The 24500-nt window shown below is 37.7% G+C and overlaps 1 protein-coding gene across 3 annotated transcripts in view; it reads left to right on the top strand.

The window, feature by feature from the left end:
- The first annotated feature begins 19910 nt into the window (after positions 1 to 19910).
- Positions 19911 to 24500, top strand: part of Myo10a (unconventional myosin 10A) — a 36493-nt gene continuing 31903 nt past the window's right edge. For 2 of the 3 annotated variants that reach the window (XM_083054769.1, XM_083054767.1), the window contains exons 1-2: positions 19911 to 20211; positions 24300 to 24385. In XM_083054769.1, the coding sequence (XP_082910895.1) occupies positions 24365 to 24385 (21 nt within the window). In that variant the 5' untranslated portion in view covers positions 19911 to 20211; positions 24300 to 24364. The remainder of the gene's footprint in view (positions 20212 to 24299; positions 24386 to 24500) is intronic. The other variant, XM_083054768.1, reaches the window with a different exon arrangement.

The following is a 24500-nucleotide window of genomic DNA, read 5'->3' as shown; positions in this document are numbered from 1 at the left end:
TAGAGAATAGAGAATCGAGCGATCTGGTCATTTCTCAATGACTTCGCGCGGATTATTTGGGTAAAAAAATTCGGGATGTCATCAATATATCGTAAGACGTGTCGCGCGAATTATAATTAATCTGTCCTGTAATGATTTTCTATTGTAATATGAGAATTGAACAACTACGATTATTGACTATCTATTAATTTCACGCGAATTATTTAATTTAAATAATACAGACGTTATACATCAAATCGCGATATATATTTATAGATTAAATCTGCCAAGTTTTTTTACGAGAATAGAACGATTATGATTATTGTTTGCTGATCGATACCACCGCGCGGATTAATTAATACATATGCTAAAGACTTTTGCCCGCTTCTCTTTTCAAAAATAACAGTTTTAATATTTAAAACTATTTGTCGATTAAGTTTTATACAATCATGTGACAAGTGTTGCAATGTTAAAAACGAATATAATACGCGATTAATAAAATATGCGTTGTAAATTTTACGCAATTATTGCGTCACCTTTATTTCAATCAAATAATCAAAATCACTCTGACAAGAGAAATAATCGCAACTTTGCGCGTCAAAATGACAAAATTATTTTTATTCTCTGAGCAAAATAGTGTACAACGCGTTATCGTTTACAATTAAACGGATCGCAATTGCGACACCGTATTTATAATTCATTTAATTAAATCGGCGCGATTGACGTTGTGCTACAATATTTATGATATTCGGCAATGATTTTCATATTATGCACGTGTTCGCATACATTGCACAATGTTTCAGAGAAACATGTAACAAGTTTTAACGAGTATTATATCTCAGGTGTTGCAACATCATTTACGAATTACTTATATAAATATAAATATTAAAAAATCTAAAAACTAATATTTTTTTAGTTGATATAAGACGTTTTAGAGATACAAACGAATAAAAATCACCAGCGGATTAATATTAATATAAACTTATTAATTGAAACTTATTTGGTTATTTTATTTTTGAGGATTAAAAGGATATAAATTATAAGTAAAAAAAAACAAGATATACCGATACTTTTTTTGACAACTTTCAGTTGTTTAGGTGCCGCACATAATCGTTTAGCCACATGTCCATCTGTCTTTGATTTCTTATCGCGCACATGTGCGTTATGTCTCAATTTAGTTACTCATATAGATTACTCTCTCTTATATAAATATTAAAAATCTTCAAATTAATATTTTTTAGAAGATACAGAATGTTTTAAATTAAAACTTATTTAGTTATTTTATTGTTAAAGAGTAAAAGGACATAAATAATGTGTACACATTTATGTATTTTTGACACTCATCGACACTAGAAAATGCTCGAAACTACATATTATGTTAACCGATATTATATAGTCGTGTGTGTAACTAAAATGAATTTGTATAGATAACTAACTAAGATAAATCACATATAAGAGATAAGATAAAAAGCACGATACGAAAGTCGATGACAGATGGATGTTAGCTGAACGATCGTGTTACATCTTAATAGTGATGTGCGACTTAAAGACCTGAAAGTTGTGAAAAAAGTCAGCATATATCTTATTTATTTTAGATTTTATCTGTATCGAGTTTCGATGTTTGGTCGAACGTGCCTTTTATTAAGGAATTAAAGAACGAGAAAAGAAAATCCGAAACGTCAATAAGACATCAGATGTTTCGCGAGTCAATAAATCTCGACTATCATATTGAATCGAAAATCGAGCGACTCTGATTATTGACCATTTCTCGATGACTCCGCGCGAATTATTTAATGCAGAAAATTCCAGAGTCTAATCAAATCGCGAGATATGTTTACGTACTAGTATTTAAATTAAAAATTACATTTTTAACTCTTAAGATAAACAACAAAAAAGAAACATGACTTTTGATCGAAAACTCGGATATTTTTTTAACAAAATATATTACTATAAATCTATCTCATATATAATATTATAATATATATCTATATAAAGATGCAATTTAAAATATCATTGATTGATACAGTCTCCACTGACATTTTTTTTAATGAGAGATTTCACTGATTTGCTGTGTGTAGTTATAATTACCATTAATTTAATGGTTATTAATAACTATATATTTATTGCTTTCCAGTGATAATATATAATTTTATTTAAGAGAATACGATACTTTCTAGTCGAGACTATAATTAACAATTATATTAAGAATATACAATTATATATTAATACTTATACACATGTTTGCTCGATCTTTCGAAAGGTACGTCGATTTAATCGAAAAACTGTGCACGTTTTGATCGTATGATTTCCGGCTTGAAATCTGTATTATCTCTTGCTTAGGATCGTCGCGCGATCGCGAATGGACAGATGGCCGCCGGTCCCGGCAAGAACCAATGACAGGTTGGTCCTGGACACTGGCAGCATTTCGTGGTTCATTTGCGGTACCCAGGGGTGCCATCTATTATCGAGGGTCGAGCCGGCGCGGCCGAAGTCGATTTCCCCCGTCCCGAAAGAGGATGGAAAAGGGGGATAGGGTGGATGGATACACGCGTATAGGGGGCCGAAAATCTATACATGGAACGTGAGGGGGTTGTTTACACGGCGGAAGGGCGACTCGATTTAATTCGGTGATGATTTTTTAACGAGACGAGCTGCGCGCGACACCTCAGAGACTGTGGCCGTGATTTACTGCAGATCCTAACGGAGGAAAGGACCGGAGGAACGCAACTGCGTGCTGGATGCGAAATAAATAAAATGATCGACGCAAAACGCGGGAAGCGACACGTGCGAAATACACCGGTGATCGCCTCTTACACTCTTTCATCTCGGTTCGGTCTTTCTCATTGTTATTCGCGGGGTATCTCTTCTCCGCAGTAATACGATAAAATATGGCAAGTGGAGGAATAAAATCTTTCGTCGATTCAACGCACTTTTATTCGTCGAGAAAATTGTTGAACATATGTATAAACTATTTCTTTTTCTTTTCTTATAGTATTAATATATATTTTATTTTATTAACCCTCCGTCAGCAATCTAGATCTCTTAAGGCACAAGCAAATTTTCATTTCCTTCCAAATTACGCTTTGTATAAACAATTGTATAAACAATTAATATTTGCTTTATTGCTACAATTAATATAGCTTTAAAAGCTATTGGATATTGATTCATAATTTTTTTGAATTTTTTGAAAATCTAGAACACAAAAATAATATGGAGTGAACTTAAAAGACCCAGTTTGCTGACGGCGTTAGTAAAAAAAAAAAAGATTGCTGACAGAGGATTAATAAAAAAATATATATATTATATATATATAAATATACGCGCGCGTAAATATATCCACTTCGCCACAAAAATATGGCTTTATGTTAATTAAGAGATTTTCAAAACGATTTGACAGAGTTTCACAACGAACAGCTGGAGATTAAATGGGATGCTGTGGACAGATCGCGCGGAGATATTACGATTCTAAACGCGCCAAATGGCAGAGCGTCGGATAATCGAGCGTGAAATTTGAAAATTTTCATTATTGCCGGACACACGTTAACTTCTGCCTGACTGAGCGCGAAATGGAATTTCGAATACTGCTAGCCGCGTGCGCAACACGCTCTGCTTAATGAGATAATGCTGATGATGATAAGTGGCGCGAGTCTACGTTGAACGAAATTTCGATACCTGCCCCTGAGAATTTATCTTATATGCGATCGTTATTTATTCGCAACCAATAATAAAGTACACATCAAAAAAATTATGCGACGTGCGAGTTGTTTGTTGAATCTCGAAACGATCCATCGATAATCCGGAATGCACGTTACAAAGGGTGAGCTCGACGAGATTCCCGCGTGTTACCTAGCGTTAAATTAGAACGGCCGTATAACGACGAAGAGTACAAAGAGAAAACGGAACGATGAGAGAGGAGAGAACGCAGTTTCAAATATTTAAAGCTACCCTCGAAAATTTCCAAGTGGCTCGTTTCGACAAAAGTTTCCTCGTTAAGGGGTTTCGAGATGTTGCCCTTTCCTTCCCCCTTCACCTTAGATCTGTTAAAACCTTAAGGTTCACGAGCTTCGGTCGCGAAGGCGCGAGCAACGATGTTTCGGATGAAAAATTTATTCCTTAGGCGGTTTGACGCTTCTTAATGCTCGCTCATAAGTTCATTAGCCGGCGTCCCCGATGTCTTGGGAAGCTCTAAAAATTGCAGAAAGTTTCGAACATTTTGTGTGTAACTTGACACATCACATGATCTCTCTGCGAAATTATATCTCTGCCTTAAGTCGATAATTTTATATCTTTTTTTCCTACGGGAAATTTTAAACTGAATAATAATATAATAATAATATAAATAGGAAAAATTAATATATACTCTTGCAATTCTTACGAGATAAATGTAAATGCATCCTACGAGACACATCCTCAGATAATGCAAGAATTAATGGGTTCGTGTATCTGCAGAAATAATTCTTTATTTCTCTGTAGAGCTGCCCGCGATTAAATTGATTAACATTAAATAAATTAGATCGAACATAGTGTTGTTACGAAGCGACGAGGCTCATCGCATTAGTAGACTCGCGTCGGTCTCTCTTTGTCTGGCTATCGGTCCCCCCGATCTTCCTCCTCTCTCTTCTTCATCCGCTTCTTCCACGGGCCCGTTTTTTACACTCCGCCCTTTCGCGCTCGCCGCCGCCGGCGGGCGTTTCATTAATCTCGCGTCTCTCAATTTATTTTTGCGTCTTGTTAGGTGCCGGCTTCGTTCTCAGGTGTTTACGTCTCACTCGAATGGAACGCGCGATCCTCGCCGGAGTGATAATGGAAAGGAGAAGGGCGAGGAGCTTCAAAGAGAGTGGAGATCTTCAAAGAGGCTTGCGCGCGCGAATGAAAAATCTATGATAAATTAAATTGGATTTTTTTCTTCAAAGATACAAAGAGAATCGAATTTTTGCCGAATTTTGTTTCGCGACAGTTACAAAAAGCACGAGTTATCGCGATGATGAAATACACACGTATATGTAGTATAATTAACGTCCGATCATTGCAGTCGTCTCGTAACGCGATGTGGCGACTGATCAAAAATAGTCTCCTTATCGTTTCCATCGATCTTTCGACTTGACTGGCCGGGACAAGTCCCACAGGACCGCGAAAGGGGATTCTGTGCGTTAGCTGACGTGTTTCGATCCGACAGGACCCTTGCGCGTGCTGCGGGTGCGAACTTATTGTCCAACAGACCCCACTTAGGATCTATTTAGTACTTCTTTTGTACAACGTTTCTAGTGACGTAAATGTGCCGCTGACGAATCTTGAAACGAAAAGACATTTCTACAACTCCTTGCTTCATCAAATAACACTTATAGTAAATTTTAATATCTTTAATAATAAAAAAAAATAATTAATCTTTATTTTAGCATATTTCATCCCACAAGTTTCGCGATGCGACTAGATACAAATGCGAAAAATCTAAAAACATTGATGCGGGTAAATTATTATCGAATGCGCCTCTATCGATGTATCAACCAAGCGGAACTAGCCTCCCTCTTTTGTTCACTGCAACTACCCTTCGGAAGACTGACGGGCGCTTGGTGACACCAATCGGTCCCCGAATACTCCCGGGATGTCGCGCTGACAAAGCGATGTTCTCGCGTCAGCCCTTTGTGGTAGAGATCTGATGGAATCGCATCCTCCGTATATGATGATTCGCGCGTAACAATTCTCCGTCTTTCCCTCGAGACACTCGAGCCAAAAGTCCGTCCGAGTCGCCACACATTTTCAATCAGGCTAAACCAACATTAAATTCCGCTTCTCGAAACAGGGAATCAAATGGCGCAAAGCAATGTTTGTTGATTAATGTGAAATAATCAGATATCTTAAAATATATAAGAAAAATAAGAAAATATAAATGAAAATAGTTATTTGATTTCTAATTAATTTGTGGATTCCCGATGCTAGTCACAATATAATGAAATACGTCACATTGAACTTCGAATATATAATCTCATTCCTGGGTTGCGTTCGGAAACGTCACCGAGTGCATTCCCTCTCTTTCTATATCATTTCTCTCTCAGTGATATAGAAGAGAGAGAATGCACTCGGTGACGTTTCCGAACGCAACCCTGTAGAGAACGTGAGAAACGTAGTCAATCGAATTTAAATTTAACTAGACATCGTCAATCGAATGACGATAGTAAAATCGCGACGCGCACGTCAGAGTCTGAAAGTGCGAAAAGCGGGATACGTTTTCGCTGTGTTTTCCACAAATCAGCTGTCTCTGGCCGCGGCGGCCGGATCTCTTGGCAGGAGGAAAATTAGGTGCTGTATCCTCCAACGTCGATCGGAGGATGCCCGTCACGAATTAGCATTTATATCACCGCGGCACGGCGACCATGTGGAAATGGAATATCCAGAACGCCATGATGGAGATTCATCCTGCCTTTCCGCGGTGAATTAATACGTCCGCTTTCGCGCGCACGCGAGTACGCCGGTTTACGCGTCTTGTTTTCTATTAATTTTGTCTCTATTCCCCGCTTAGATTTTTCTACAGGATGCTACACATTTAACGAGATTATGTCCTCGGGGGAGAAATTTCCTCAAAGTATATATTCCGCGTACTTTCAATACATTTTTTTCATTTTTAAATATCAGAGTGTGTATTTTTTATATTTATTAGTGTCGTGCAATTTATTTTTTTTTATTTGTAAAAAAATTTAATTTAACTTCTTTTCAATCTTCTAAAAATCTAAACTTTAACCCACTTCCTTGTATTTTTTTCGGACTACTCGTTTTTATTACATCGATTTATATTCGAGACTCGAGGGGGGAGGGTTGTTCGTATATCAATATTATTCCCCGGACGATCTTAATATCGGGTGTATCAATGACACCTTACGGGGACGACTTCAGGTATATACCTGGCACGTATCTGCCAGGCCTATTACCGAAGGTACGGCATGATCCGGTTGTGTATTGCGTGGTATTAATTACAACCATTAGTCACGGTGTCCGTGAATTACAGCGAGGCCTGCAATTTCGATCGGTCGATAATCATCGTATCGGTCGTTCGATACTTCTCCGATTCACGAAGAAGCAAAAGTTTCTCTCCGGCAAGTTAATCTGTTGCAGATACTGTTTACACTGTCAAATTGCCTCCTGTCACAACCGACAAGAATTTTAGCACGCCAGGAGACGCCTCCATTTAAACAGCTGACTCGATTTCGAGATCTGAGGATGTTAGAGCTTCGAGATATAAAGATAAATTCAAATTTGTGAATCTGATTTTAATGATTTAATGGCGTTAAGGTCAAATTGTAACGAATCGATTGAAGAAAACCAAGATTCGATTCGCAAACGATTTGATTGGTTTTATAAATTCGAGACTTTAAAGCTTCGTGTCACGCGAGGGAGCATTTAGACATATAGAAAAATTCAAAAAGGCCATAATGCCGTATTATTTAAGATGCATCCCGTTTCACGCACGATGCACATGAAACGACAAAGAATCGTTCCACACCAATGCGCGTATTGATAGGACCGAGACCCGCCCATATTTTCTAGATCTCCCCACCATTCATACACATCAGCTGCCACGAATTGCGAGATGAAGTAACGGATGCGATACTTGGAAATATGGCGGAAAAGTTATTTTCGCGTAAACCTGTATATACAAATATTGTTTCGATATTTGCAAGGAGAAGAAAAATTATCTCGACAAACGCAGCTTGGAGAGATGATTTATTAATTTTTATCCGCTTCACGCAATAATTTATTAATGATACTTTTTTACTTTCTCTATAATAAGTAGCCCGATAGAATCGTAGAGTCGTTTTACGAGCCGCCTAAGAGAAACGTAACGATGTAAAAGCATCATTACGAGAAAATGCATTCCATTCTGAAGCCCTCTTAGCCCTCTTTGAAAAGGCCACAGCTTTTGCTCTCCTGCGATGGTACCGTGTTTGGTCGTGTTTATGTTGTTGCCACCGTTTTTATCGCAAATTATATCGCGGCCGAATGAACGCCACTAATTACACCACTACCTACTCGTATAAATCACGCAAGGTTCGTGGTGCATTTGCAGAAACGCTTTCGGTGTTGGTACATCCGCGCGAAACGCGGAGAGAAACCGGCGAAATACAGGCAGGCTGGCAGGCAGGAATGCCTCTAGGATCAGAATCGAGGCCGATCCATCGATCATCCTGAATCGCGCTATCCAATTAGAACCGTTAATGAAGCTTGTTGCGCAAACGACGCGGACGCGGTTGAAATTCCCGGGTTAACCATAAATGGATTTGTTACATTGCGTTATACAGAGCGGATACTCTGTATCGGTGGTGATTCTTTCGTCCCGTATAATCGTATATTATAATCTGTGCGCACTCTGATTCAACCCCGATTTCAAATATCCAGTTTACCCAATTTCGGCGAATTAATTTACTATCTTTAATTTTTATTTCACTCTAACGACATATATGTATATATATATATAGATTAGTATCTGGGTATTTCGAATATTAAATGTTCATAAAATAAATTTGGAAAGTTGTAATTTAAAATTAAGAGAGAAATATTTCGTTTATCTTGATACTTGATATTTTTCAGTCTCTATCAAGTCTCTATTAAAACAAATGTGAATCATGTCCATGATATACATATATACATATTGTTCAATTAATTCTTTTAAGTTTAATCTGCGATAAACACGATATACTTTTTAAAAAATGTCTAAAAATATATAATAATGTGTCCCGCTCTTTATTATTACAATATAGATTAGTGAATAATTAATCATTTGGAAGGGCCGTGGATATAATGCCAGCTCTATACAAGTATGCACACCGTCGCCTTTGCATAAATACTTGAGATATCGCGTGAGAGAACCGCGACGACTCGGTTGCATGCGCCAGACTCGTTACCGGTTTTGTCCTAGCAAATGAATTACCTTCCATCATTTGCTTTATTTTCCAACGCCAGAGGTACAACTGTTAACCGAGTTCTTGGAGTTTACAGCCGCCCAAAGTCGATGAACAGAGTGAACAAACCCAAAAAATTTCAAGAGTATATATGAATCTTTCAATCTTCTCTTGGGGGGTTCTTTGAAAAATATTATTAAAAACATCGTTAATTACACAATTGTTTCCTAATCAATCTCCCATGTCTTGATAAATATAACATATACCTATTTGTAAATAATAATTTTCTTCAAAGTACTTGAAGACGAGATCCGCGGTAGAGTTGAACGAAATTGAAATATGTCAAAGAACGACTCGAGAAACTATTTATCAGGAAAATAAGGTAAACAGCTGATTCCGAATTTTCGACATTATTAATCTATGTCCGGGCAATCGAACGGTACGAAAAAGAGAAGAAACTGAAAAATCAAGCCGGTCGCGCGCGACAGGGGGTAAATGAAATGGCGAAATTAACGGCTAATACGGATCGATGCGACGTCGCGGCCGTCTTTTAAGGGGATTCGATAATAAAAACGGAACTCGAGGCGTCACGACGTTACGAAAGGAACGTCCGCACGGAGTGAACGGAAGAGGCGGATCCTGCGAGAACGCGAGAACTTCTTGGAACGACTTTCGCCCCGCCTACGTCTCTTTCCCTACCACAATTCCATCGGGTTAGAATTCCAGTGGGGGTAGCAGCCCCTCTTTTCGTTCCATGGTGGAGGACAGTTTCGATTGCCGACCGACCGACGAGCGGTGGCTCGCGTTGCCATAGGAACCGACGAAAAGCGTCACCCAGGATTGTTCGAAACAATTATCCGGCGCTCAATTCCGCTCGTAGTCGCACGCTCCGCGTATCTCTCTCTTCCTCTATCTCTTTCTCTCTCGGCGACGCAGCAGCTCGCAAATCGTTTACGCGGATCAAAATTCCCCGACGAGAGACCACGACGCGGTGGCTTCGTTGTCGAGAGCAAATTGTTTCTAAGACGCCATCCTCGGCTGACTTTTACGCGTTAATTAGTACGTTCACTCCATGTGTCGAATGTAATTATTTTTTATTCGCAGTTTATATTAGTCTCGAGTCTATATAGTCGCATCATGGATATACATGAGTATATAAATGCGCGAATTTAATTGATGCGTCACTTAAAACTTTGCGAAACAATTTACACGAGTAAAAAGGCAGGAAGAATTTATTTTTCGATCTATAAAACGGAAATTATTATCAACGGATGCAAAGATATATCCGGAAATTTTTAATCCACTCAAAACTCTGGTACACCGATAAGACTTAGATTCAATAATTAGTCACAGAAAAATTAAAATTATCTTCTATAAAAATGTCTTTTCTAGATTTCTAGACCTGTGCTCTTGTTCTCATTTAAAAACTCTCGAACAAAATCAAATTTTTCTTCTCGAAAAAGATAGAATCTGTGTGAGAGACGAGATGAGACGCTGGAGTATGTCATATTCACACTTTGATTTTCTTTCGTAAATTATCCTTCGCGATGCGATATATGTATATGCAAGTATGTATTCCGTTCGAACGAAAAGTAGATTCAGATCGAATGTAAGAGCTCTCGCGTGGTTAAGGCGCCGCGATTCGGGCAAATGTGTTTCACGCTCCGCTAAGCGACGGCTCGATCAGAGATCAAGAAAGACGTATGGCGGCACGACTGCCTCTTCGGAATATAAAACCACGCATACAGCCGAAATGAAAAATTCCGTACACTCGCCATTCGGAACATTCCTCGTTCTTATTCCTCAGGAGTGCTAAAAATTATTATGAAACGCCGTCGCGAATTGGATCACGCTTTATATAAGATGAAATTAGATTGCACCAGCGATTCTGCCCGAATTGATTGCCCTCCTACTTCCGACCTCAATTTTCAATCTAACATTTATTTTGAAATTATAGTTTTATCGGAAGTTTCTCTTTCAAATCCCTAAGTGGGAAGCTGTTCATTTATTCCATTTAAAGATAGAAAGTAGAGAAGTTCAAATATATAATAAATAAAATTTATCAAAATCCTCCAGAATATCTATAAACAAATGGAAAAAATTGAAGATAAAAGTAGAAACAAAATTTTGACTCGCGTGCAGCTGAACAAGAAAAAAGAAAAAGAAACTGTCTTGCGTGGAATGAGAGAATTTATTAGCAAGCAACGAGAATCTCGAAACTAATAAAATGACTCTGTGTTGATCAGGCTGTGTGTTATCGCATTACAAACTTCCTACACTTTACTCTCTCGCCCTCTTTGAAATGTATATATTCTCTAAAAGAGGGATGAAAATTTCGCGCCTGACGTGGGTTTTCTACCGGAACTGTACGAGGCAATGCCTCGGTTATTTTCGCGTACATCCAGACATCGTTTCCGCATCACGTCTCCGCTATTCGCTTCGGTTCACCTGGAAATAAATATGTACTCCTTATCGTTTCTGGCCAACCGATCAAAGAGCAATGATCCTGGAAGTATCACGGAGGGGTGGATAGCAAAAATGTTTGCCAGGAAGTACGCCCTCGATTAACGATGCGTGAGGAGCGAGAATAAGGGCGAGGCACTTTGGGGCGCTCGAGCAATTTTGAAATGGTTTGACCATGATCGAAATTATTAGAAAAATCGAGCAATACAAGGAAAAAGAAAAATGAGCCGTCATTTTGTGAAACAGTCTGTATATACAGGGTATTTCAGAAGGAATGGTCATCATTCTAGAACATGATTGTACATATCATTTTAACAAAAAAGTTTATATAAATATGTGTTCTCTATCTTGGACGATTATAAAAATAAAGCATGTTCAATCGTGAATCTTTGTTTAAAATAATGGTACAATCATGTCCTAGAACTGCTGACCATTTCTTCTGAAACACTCTATATATACAAAATTTGAGATTTTTCCAGTAGGGGGACAACTATAATTAAAAATTGAATTTAAGAAACATAAGAATTTATTTTATATTCTCTCGTGTATACTTAATTTTTCACACTTTAAACAATTAAAACATAATTTGAAATAATCCCGAAAAAATTTTTGGGACAGTGCAAATAATTATGTCTCTAAAATTTCGACGCTTTCAAATCAATAAATGCGCGCAGAGAATTCCGTTCGCTATATTGAGTCCTCGGACGATCGATCGATCGGTCATTTGGCGATGTTAAACACTTACTCGCGGCTCGTTCGTACACGATAGCGGCGATTAATTATCGGTCAACCATAATCCGGCCGAGTTTAAATGTCGAGTCGCAGCTTCCCGAATCGCAGCTTCCCGGACGGCGCGTCGTGATTTGTGGCGAACGTTTAGAGGACGAAATTGCGCCGCTCGCGCGACTGAACGGGATCGACTCCGCACCGAGGTGATTAGACGTTATTGATGCCGCGAGATCTCCAACGGCGGAGCGTATCCCGCCAACGAGCCAACTAAATCATTCCGGAACGGAAATGTCCTGCAGGATTTCTCACGAATTGCTAAATCAATGGACACTGCGTTTGTTCGGCGAATGTTCTCTTGCGAGAATCTAAACATGGGACGATAAAATAATAATTATTGCGTATAGAATGAAACAATTATCGCGAAACGTGTGTTGATTTCTCTAATGCCCTTTTGCGTGCAATTTCTTTTTTTTTTTTTTTTTTTATTTGTTCCAGTGTTTTGAAGATGCATAAATCTCTTCTTCCGTATCTTAATGTGTTCAGAGAAATTCGTCGAATATTCTTGAATTAGTAGGTTCTTAGATTCGCTGCTTGTTCGCGCGTTAAGTGGACATTTGTTTCGCTCCGATGTCATTCCCTGGATTTCCGTCGTTATTTCAACGATATTTCGTCGCTATTTCCGGCATATACGCTTAAGAGAAAGAGTTACGAGTGTCACGTTACATTAGCAAGCCTCATCCTCCTTTGCCGCTGCGAACCATCCAAATGAATAGGAATTATAAGTACTCGTTGAGTAATGTGTAAAGAGCATGAAATATAAAGTAACGCGAATGTACATTGCTTTAAAGAAATTTCGTCTTCGATAATTTACAACCGAAGAATATCAGACGAGAGGTAAAAATGTTTGACTGCAGAATATGTTGTTTCGTAAGAAAAATAAATAACGATTCTCGAATGCAAATTCAATGCCTTAAGTGTCAATGTATTTTTTTTTTTTACAACGTCGAACAGATTGAACATGTTTGCATTCGAGAGCTGTTATTTATTTCTTTACGAAAAATTCCAACAATACTTGTAACAATTTACAAAGAAAAAGAAAAAAAATTAATTACATAAAAATCTTTACTTATTTTTTATAAAAAAAATTAAAATTGTTTATGACTCAAAATAAAATTATAACTCTCACAGAGAGAAGATTCAAACATGTGGAATAGGTCTCACATTTTTTTTTCTTAAATAACACTTAAAATAAAATACAATATCTAGGGCTTTAAAATTTTAACAAAAAATGATAAGCGAGATAAAATAAATATTAAACTAAAAAATTAGGAAGAATTTCGAGATTCTGTGGGGACGTCAAGAAAGCTTCAAAAAAGAAAATATGCTATCCACTAAATTAAAGACATTACGCTACAAATACGAATGCATAACCAGGGAAGGGAGGCGTGAGAGAGAGACGATTCCAATCGAAATAGATCGTCGATCGTTCCGGCGGCGTGAAGACGAGCCAGGGAGCTCGGAAGAAGATCGAGAAGTCGCCGCCCTGACTTCTCGGATCGATCGGAATTAATCGAGCTCTCGAGCGCGGGGGTCGACGAGGGGGTGCCGCGAGGGGAGACCCGAGATTTCTGACGATTTAATTCCAAGCCCCGAGAGTTTCCATCGTCGCGCACGACAGCCGTGGAATCTCCCATTCGATTCCGCCCGGGGATCGCTGCCGGGCATGTTCGATCCCCGGTAAGTCGGGGACGCCGCGGCGGCCATTAGTAACCGAATTAATTAGGCGGATCCGGTGGCGGCGCGATGCAGTTACAATTAATCCGCGACGCCGTTCCGCACGTCGTAATTATCGCGGAGACGCCTCCGATATACTTGGACGCTATCATGGAAAGTCTATAGAGTCGATAGAGATAGCTTTTGATACAGTGAACGTATGATTTCTCTTTTAGATATATATTAGTTTCCGATAGACTCTTAATAATATCTCACGAAACATATTTTCAAATTTCTAAGAAAGATTTATGCATAAACATATATATAAATATATATACTATAAATAAAAATATTTTATAAAAAGTTTATATGTTATAATATATAAGAATAAATTATATATTATATAATAAAATTGTTTATTAATAATTTTAATATTACTTATTTATTTTATTTTATATTATATTATATATATAAAAAGATATATAAAATTATATATAAAAAATATAATATATAATATATAATATATAAATAAATAATAAAGATTAAATTTCTTGAGCTTCTATTCCTGTATTACGTTTGTTTTAAAATTCATTATACTTTTGTAACATTATTTTCGTTTCTTCTCCGAATTTAATAATCGTTAAGCTTACTTTCTCAGACTTTGGAGACAAGCTGCTCTCTGTTGATGCTATTGATCCGGTCCGTGATTGCCCGTGCCTTGCAACTTTGGTATTGCGTGCGGACCGGCACAGCCCTACGATTTTTAGCATCTTTGACTCCTTTCGGCTTCGCCGCGTGTTTCCTCGGACGCGTCACGGTATCCTCGCACGGACACGATGCTAATCGATTCTTCACAGCATCCGCGAGACGCCGAAATGAGCCGGTCCCGCTCTCCGTGTTAAGGGCGGCTGAATCGCGAGGAACGAACAAAACCGTCGAGATAGAGAGATTGCCTCAATCACGAGGATAAGAGGTGGCGCGTATATCAAAAGAAAATTCGTGAAGGGAATGGGGATATCGAGATGAAGTTATCATAAGATGGGATTGCACTAACTAAGAGAGATAATTTCATCCGACAATGAGATTAAAAAGAGATTTTCGATCTGATCCGTATCATCAAAATTAATCATCTAACAATGTAAAAAAATCTCGTTAATATATCCAAACTACAATTGCGGTATATTTATTGAAATGTTTTATATAAATCGTAATTAAATTATATTCAACTTTATTTAATTTTTGATAATACATTTTATTTTTGTACGTCACAAATTTTATAATTTACGTATATACCCTCTAACAATAAGTTCTTCTCGATAAATCTAGATCATTGATAAAACACTGAAAGAATCCCAATGGCATTACATAAGCGAAGGAGGTAAAATATTGGCCGTATTTAGGATTTTATCTTTATTATTCCCGTCGTACGCCCTTATTCCAATAAAATTGTTGAGCCATTTCCGGGGCCGGGGGCTCCTACCCCCTTCCCATCCCTTCGATCGCGCGCGCACACCCTTCTTTACGAGATTATTGTCGAAGATCGACACGCAGATCGTCGAAATGAAAACGAATGGCGGAAACGGGAAGGCTAATACGAGGCCGGCGAAATTAAAATAACGACTTGATTTACGGGCGAACTTTCCCACGGTCTTCGAACGCGAACTTGCAACTTTTTCCTCATCGTCGTCGTCGTGAGAGGACGACAAGGCGGTTTCCTCCTCCTCCCACGCTTCTCTTCCACCCTCCCGCGGCCGACGTTCTTTATTCAAAGTTGTAATAACGTTTGGCAGATGTTTCTGATATAGTGGCGCTTTATTCCGCGAACTTTTATCGAGTCAATTTAAGTTGCGGCGAGAGAGGGGCCACAGTGTTTGTGCAAGAGGGCCAAAAGCCGCCCCCGTCCACCTTTTCTCTTTTTGTCGAGATCTCGTCTTTTTTTTCTCTCTTCTCTCTTATTCTCTTTTCTCGCGCATATTCATTCCGAAAGAATCTTGCGGGACGAAATTGAGATAAAGTGAGAGAACGGGGCCGCGTGAGAACGCGAGAAACGAAAAATAGATAAGTTACTTAAATAGATAAACTTGTTTTCGTTTAAAGTACACGGGAAATTGTAAGTTATTGTTATATAAGGTATCTCGCTCTTTTTCTCTTTCTCTTGCTGATACTCTCGCGTTTTTTTCGGTCAAGCTTATCGCCTTCTTTACCGGGTTCTTTGTACGCGTATTACACGACAAAAGAGAGAAAGAGAGAGATTGTAGCTTCATCGGACGATGTAACTTTATTTCCGATCACGCGCGCGAATCCAATCCAGGCATGATTTTCCATTTGAAATCGAGCGTATATCAAAAGTCAAGCTGCTTCATCCATATCAATAGATGCGTCGCCTTTGAATTACAAGGGAACGCGTTGCCGCAGAAAAATTCTTACCGTGTCGAGTAAGTATATGTATTATTGAGTTACGATATCCTAAGCATATACGTTCAACCCTCTATCTCTTTACGCAGCTCTTGAATTTTTATTCCTTTGGCGAACCTCACCTATGCAAGATATCTCATAATCCTTCTGATATATTCACTCTTTAGGGTTTTGCTTTCTAAAAAAAATATTCACTCGATATTTCATTACAAATTCAAATTTGAGTGTTTTTTTTTTTAACGAAAAGATAAAATAAAAGTCTTTGTTTTTTCCATTGAGACAAAACAAACAAAAAAATAATTGAAAAAATAATTGAGAAACAGGATGCTGTTTTAGATATTTATTTCTCTTCATTTCTCTGCCGCGACTTCAATTTTTAACTCTTCTCGCACACAATACTCTGTTACTTTAGCACATGGCTGATACACGCGGCTTGACATCTTTAAACGCGAATATATTTTTGTTTGCCGACTTTATTCGTATCATTTAGCGGCTGAGTGTAATTCGGTGTTGATTTTATCGCACACTCGAGTGACATATGCTCGTCCGTCGCGGCCGTTTACGCAACGCTTGAAAAGCCACCGATAAAAAAATCATATCTCACCCTTTATCGTGGCTGATGAGTTCTGTCAAGAGTTCCGTAACGTTTTTATCTCGATTACATTATCGCAATTTATTAAAAAAATTGTAACGAAGAGAAGAGACTACATCAATTATTGTAAAGTAATTTTTAGATACGAGAGATTTTTTTATAATTTAGAAAAGAGAGTTATAACGCGACACCGACAACAAAATTTGATAAAAGATAAAAAAAGGATTAAAATATAATGGAAAAAGAATTATTGTTATATGGAATTCTTATATGAAATTTTAAAAAATATTACTTGATGAAGAAGTACTACGTGTATAATGATATATTAAATATTATTAAGACTCAAAACAATAAAAACAGTTTAATGAAATCAATTTTTGGAGTTTTCAGCGATATTTAAAAAACACACGATTTAATGTACTTGAGTGCACTCTGTGGATTCTTCACTGGCTTTCGATGATGTTGTGAGAGTAACTTATCTTCGAACGTTATACGATGTCTCAACTGATCAATATCCAGCCTTACGTATCTTCCACTGGTAAGAAGACATTTATCTCTGACTACAAACTTAAATTTCGTTCTATTTCATCTGTTGAAAATCTTTATCCATAGTTATCTTTATTATTTGCAAAAGATAATTCTCTTTCTAATATAAATTATGCACTATATTATTAGTGCAATTAATATTTTAAATTGAAAAGATAACAAATAGCACGTTAAACAACCTATTAAGGTCTTTAATTATCTTGTCTGTTATTAAAAATTTGCATGCACGACTATAAACTGTGTTTTGCCTTCAGGTGACGGTACGTCATATATATGAATGAATGTATGCGTACATGAATGATTTTTCACTACTAGCAGTCTAGATCAGAACCATTGAATAAAGAGTAAAGTACTTGATCAGAACATAGTCATCCTAGATGGACACAATTCTTGCATTCATTATCTAATTAAACATATAAAAATTAAAAATGTTTTATATTAAATTTTATAGTAAGTTTTCACAATTTAAATTAATTCAGCTACATTTCTCCCCTTCGATGTTGTTCGAGATAGCCGATATCTTAAACCGTTGCATAAATACGCAAAGAAAGCGGATTCAGTTTTTGTTTTTTTCACCAAAGATCGTTGAAACGCATCGCTGATCACGGTCGATTAAAGAATTCCTTCGGATCGGCGAAGGCTACCGGGTATCCTTGCGCTCGTGAAATCGAAGGAACGGTGAATGGATATACCTATAACGCATTGCTCGCATACCTTCGATATTACGGTGCATGCAGTCGCATTACTGAGCGTCGAGCACAGAAACTCTCAAGGGATTGGTTGGCGATCGCTAATTAGATTCCGGCTAATTGGTCGATCTTTAATTATTGCTTCCAAGAGAAAATCAAAGAATTTTATAGCAACAAAATTTAATTAGATTAGATGCGTTTTATTTCTTTTTGTACCTTAACAACAGTTACAGTCACCTCCTTTATCCGAGACATGTAAAATATTCGCAAATCATTTTTATTTTAAATTTAATAATTGACAATATAATTTCTCAAAGATTGAACAAATTTGGAATTGAAAGATCTCATGCGATTACGTATTTGATGTGTGTTTTTCTGTGTGTGTGTGTGTGTGTTAAAATTATTATTATATATTATTATTTGTCATATTGATCATCCGCGAGGATTTTTGAGTGCTCTTGTCCTTTAATTCAACATTGATTCAAGTCCGTAATTCGAAAACTATTTACACTTTGACGAGAAAGTTTTAACGGTAATTAAAGCGTGACACACTAGATCGATATGTAAATAATGTAAATTATATTTTATGACGTGGTAAAATTAGTAAAGCGCATGTCCCATTATCCATTTCTCTCATTCCTATCACGTCCACGAGGCGAGGTGAACTTGGCTTTAATTTAGTCTCCTCATGATTAGGAATGTCTATCTGTAAAAAATAACGGCGTCGTTACTCGTTCGTTACATTTGCTAGGTAAGTCAACTAAATCGAAGATAAATACCTCGCATGTATCGAGAAACAGGAAACTGGATCTAAAATAAAGTACAAAAAATTGTAAAAATATAAAAAGACACAAACCGATCCGTTAATGTAATGGAGGACGAACAAACTAGAGCTTTCGGTAATTTATTTTTATTTATTCCACAATTAATGTAGGCGTCATTTTAGTATATAATACTATAATTGTTTAGAACAGAGTTTCTGAATCATCTAGTATCTTCATCATTATCGAATCCCCTTTTTCCTGTTTGCTTCGCTCGTCAGGAATTCCGTCAATTTCGTTGACGCGTGGTCAAGACCCGGTTTGCCACGAAAGTGACGTTGTAGGTCTTTAGAAAGGGGGCCCCCATATCAGGCTTCGGGGACAACGGCCGTCGATTAGATGACCTCTTTGAAGGATTCCGGCGGTCGGCTAGAACGCGAATCCTGTCTGCGTCGTCGTATTTGGAAAAATATAGGGAGGAGAAGGGGAGATAAAAAGAAACGTGCACCTGCAAGCACCTGCAACGTGGCGCACGCGAGGTAACGTGACGCCACGACCCAAACGGAGTGTATTTTTTTAAAAGGAATCCTCATACACCAGAATGCCGCGAGATATCTCCAGTCCGCTTGTCTGTTCCCACTCCTCTCCCTTCTCTTGTCCTATGTTTGTCCACGAATAAATTAACATGTATATATTCCCTGGTTCCCATATCATTCGTATTTACATACAACGTAGAAGAAATTTATGCGCGTAAAAATATTAACGAAAAAAAATCTATGAACCTTCAAACTAAATCATGCACACTCGCTTTCTCTCTTTCTTGTTATCATTATTTATAATTTTCAATTAATCTCTCTCGGATAAATAAAAAATACAAGCGTTGCGCAGGATTCCAAGATGCTAGATACACCGCTGTTCCGCCGGCGATGTATAGGTCGTTTCAAAGGACGGGGCGACTGGTCTCACTATAGAGTCAGCTCTCAGGTCTCAGGTAAATTTCGAGACCACCTGTACCTGTACGAGACCGCGTTCGTAACGGTACACACCGGTGTATGGTGGCTCCTCGTCGTGGCGGTAGAAGTTAGTTTCCTCTTAGGCGAGGTCGAGCGACCGCATACCACGATCTGGAATCGCGTCGTGGAAGCAGTTGTTGCTCGATCGTCCGCGACGTTCGAGTAATCGAATAATTGCGACGAGACGGGCGCGTCACGGTTCGCGCGTAGATTCGGAGCAGTTTGCGGAAAATAGTGTGCACCAAAGTGTGATCCGTCATCTCGTGGATCTCGTCGTCGAGTTCTCATCCCCTTGTCTCCGAGGATCTCACGTTGCTTGACTGGAGCTACGTCCCTTCCTCGGTCTGGCTCGCGTTAGGATTCCGCTTCTCTCTTTCTCTTTCACGGAAAATCGCCGATCAACGTCTACGACGCCAGGAGGTGAGTCTCGATCGCGAAAGAAGTCCTGAGAAAAAAGTCATCTTGCGGCGTCGCGATCGATGTCTCCCGCATAAGGGATAATCGGAGATTTTGCGCTGGAGACATCGATGCCTGCTGAGGCGAGATTGTCTCTCGAATCGTGCCCCTCGTACAATTGCGATATATCATTATGCAAAACAAACTCGTAATATTAACAATCTTAATAATATAAACTAATATAAATAAAAAATGATCATTTTCTTTATAGTTGAAAGAATAAAGTATAATATATAAATATATGTAAATTGTAAATGATTACAGATTGTTACTAAAATGTAGAATGTTTATGTGTGATATTAAAAAGAATTGAAATTACGTCGTTTTCTTCCATAATATGAATTAGTCTTGGACTGAAACGATGAGCTCATTGATTAAAATAATATACGAGAGTCAGTTTTCAATCTTTATTCAATTTAAAGGGGAAACAAAAAGATGTTTAATTGCTAAGAAAAAAATTGTCGCTTTCAGATATCACATTGTAAATCCGAAATCGTATGTTAATGATTTTGAATGAAAAAGAAATGGAATTTAAGTGCATTCGATCCAAGGTGTATACATAAAAATATATAGGAGAAGTTTTAGTTTTCAATCTGGTATACCTGTTTCTAAAGAACGAACGAAGATTTAATTAACACTCAACTAGTCATTTCTTATACCTTGGAACCTCACCAAACCAGTTGAAAATCAAGAAATTTAGCTTCTATAGATTAACTTTGTAACTTGTAGCTCGTATATTCATTGTTGATCGTAAAATAAAGAGTTAGTTGCATTGAAAGATAGCAGAACTATAACGACAAACGAATTAAGATATGTAAACTGATTTCTCGTAAATTAAAATCTTACACGTAGCTTTATACAGTGTATAATGATGGGAAAAAATTCGAGTTTAATTAAGAGTCCGAGTATCATGAAGAATTGTCTACCCTTTGCAAATGTCGGAACAAAGTTCATGCGCGTTCCTTGCGATTGACTTTAAAATGGCGTGCGCGACATTCCGACGCCGATGTGCACGATTAGGCGAAAGTATTCAAGGACAATGCATCCATCCGCGACTGGAGGCTAACGTTCTCGTTAATATATGAATGGTACCCATTCATATGCGGAAAATTGGAAAAGAATCTGAATACCTGCTTAATTATCTTAGTCTCTTAATTTATAATATAACGTGAAGATGTGAAGTGGAATTCAAGCAAGTTGTGTTGTGGAAAGACTTGTACAAGCGACTTCGTAATACTTTTGCTTTAGATAGTAATTCCCACGCACAGTAGTACGCTAATAAATGGTTAGGAACTCGTGGAAACGTACACTTTGGGAGATTTTGTAATGTATTTGTGTATACATGTTGATCCAAATAATCTATTCCTTTGAATTGAGAAGAGTCTCATAGACTTTGCCAGACTCGACGCAGAAACATGACACAACGTGCGAAATTGGAAGAGAATTAAGAGAAAAGACTAAATAGAAATTGTATTAATATAATCAAGAGAGAGTGTAGGCTCCGCTATATATATTTATTAATATATTTCGATTAAAATTTCAAACGGTATATGTTCTGCTTGACATACAACAACAAGTACTGAGATTATACTGAAAACTTTTACGCGTTTAATCATGTTTCATTATTTATTAGAAATTCCAGTGCTATAAGAATTTTATATTTTTAATATTTTTTATACAAGGAACGCGACAGACGGAAACGAGCGACACCGAAGGAAACGCGATCTCGCACGCGAGCGATTTGCCATTCGTCGTAGACGAAAGTCGGATTGTGCGAATGATATCGAACGCGAATAATAAGAACTTGGAGAGAAAGTGCTTCTTAAAAAGCTGCTTTCTTATCGGCGAGGCAGCACTTGAATTTCGCGCAAGAGTGATGTCCCATTTGAAACGGTGCTACTTTCAATCGGACTCTCGTGCATGGTGACTTTGAAACAAGCCGGCTCGTACAAGCGACAGCATAACACAATTAATCTTTCAAGTTGTTGTTTCGATAGTACCGCGAGAATGAGAGAGAGAGAGAAAGAGGGACGTGATTATGAATTACATAAGATTCTTGTATCACCGCAGTCGCGAACTGCTGCTGCTTTCTCTGTCTGACCTGGATAACTTGCATCGCAGAGTTCCTATTCTCTCGTCTCGCCACGATATTATCGGGAAAGAAAGAGAGAGAGAAAAGATATGTTTATTATTCTCGTACAATTTTTTATTAAAGTTTTAAGATTGCTCGAGATGTCATCTAAATCTTCTCTTTCTATTGCAAAGTCTAATCTAAATTTTCTAAATTCTCTGGCTTGATCTCTCGTTACAAACGTTTAAAAGACTCTTCGTGCAAGATCCGTGCTTGGGTGCTAAATACATTCGATCTGACAAAAGGCGAGGATGACGCACAGCGCGAATATCGTGGTGCAAAACCGGTCAGCCGTTTTCCGTTGAGTGTAGAAGAGTCGCCGAAAGAGAGGCGATGATGGAAGACATCGGCGGACAATGTACAGTCGGCGATGTTGATGCCACGTTTTGCCATTGTCTTCCCGTCTATTTCCCGCTCCATCGAGTCCACAAACCTACGCGGTTCTTTCTCTCTCTCTTATTCGCGAGCATATGTCGCGGTTCTAGGGTGACTAAATGAATTAGCATAAAATTGCGAAATGCATTCCGCGGTGAACGCGCAGAGAAGGACGCATGGCTGTGTCGCTACTTTTACTGGAGGCTTTACTCACGAGATTTATCCGCGCTCGATGCACGTGTATGTATATATGTTCACTCATACATTGCAATATGCAGGGCCGGTTGGAACGATAGGGGCTGCTGCTCCCATCTACGTAAACTTGGCACCTTATTTTTAATAGACTAATTTTTTATAGAAAAATAATAATATTTTGTTTATAATTGTTTGTGGTAACAATAATTATTTTCTGAATTGAAAACTTAATTTATTAAAAATAGAATGTCAAGTTGACATTGGTGCTGTTTTCGAACCTTCTAGGAAATAATAATTTCAAATTTTGATTCTTAAATTTAATTTTAAATGTAAATATTAACAAATTGTAATACTGATAGTAATAAAAGTAAAAAACGTAACATCAATCACATAATTGTATAATGATAGATAATTTTACATAAAGATATAATAATAACATATAATTGTATAACGATGTAAATTAGCCCAATAAAATAACGCGAGGTATACGTTAGGTCAATCATTAAGAGATATGAATATGAATAAGAAAATCTCGAAAGAAGATGCTTAATACGGCTTCATCTGTTTTTTACTTGTGATTGTTCAGCCTACAATTATTATTGAGATTATTTTTTCTTACGTTTGAAAAAAATCACGTTCGTTTTTGCTCAGAGAATAACGTCGCATATACAGTGGAAGATACAAATGATGTCTATGGATATTTAGTACGCGTCACAGAAATATAGATACGTGCATGGTTGTCTGTATCTTAATCTCGCGGAGCTGAATACCCATTGCGACACTTCCCACATTTCCGAACGTGTAATTATGATTGGTATCAAAGTGCGCTCGCGCATCGAACTAACGTTCCTTCGAAATGCACAAGATAAACTGGTAATAGAGTTACCTGAATTTTAATAGTTTGATATAATTATCTGAATTTTGAATGGCGAACATACTTAAATTTTGCAATGATAAGAAACAGCGAGGAATTTCGAGTTTAAAATTGTTCACTTATTTCGTTAGAATATGAATATATGAGGGAAAAATATATGCATATACGTGGCTCTTTATAAGTAAAGAGCTCAGAGCTTAAACATCGATATTCTTGATACTATGCCGGAAGTTGCGGGACAAATTGGACGCGGAGCGATGCTTCCGTTACATGCAATCGACGTAATAACGTTCTCTCGGCACGCGCGCAACATTGAAACCTGATAGACGTTGATTGATAGCTCGTACTCGAGCAATAATTATATATTCGCGCTAAAAGCTAAGAAAGAGAGAGAGAGAGAAAAAGAGAGTCGATGATTTTTTTTCAAATAATTGTTTAAATCAAAATAAAATTTACTCACAAATTATTTCGTTTCAGAACAGATCGGTTGCGCAAAATGACGCATACTTTCGCACGAGAATCGATTTAATACAAGCTGCAAGATGTACGCCGAGTGGCAAAAGGTGAGTCAATGTTCATAAATTATAATCTCGATCGTTAAAAATCTGAATTCGACTTGAACTTTCTTTCCACGTGGTTGCAATACGTCAAATTGACATGAGGATATTGAAAAATGGT

Source organism: Prenolepis imparis, unplaced genomic scaffold, assembly GCF_030444845.1.
Source record: "Prenolepis imparis isolate NDT839.2.m4 unplaced genomic scaffold, iyPreImpa1.0 SCAF_14, whole genome shotgun sequence".
NCBI lineage: Eukaryota > Metazoa > Arthropoda > Insecta > Hymenoptera > Formicidae > Prenolepis > Prenolepis imparis.
The sequence above is the reverse complement of the archived record's forward strand: the minus strand, read 5'-3'. Positions and strand labels throughout refer to the sequence as shown.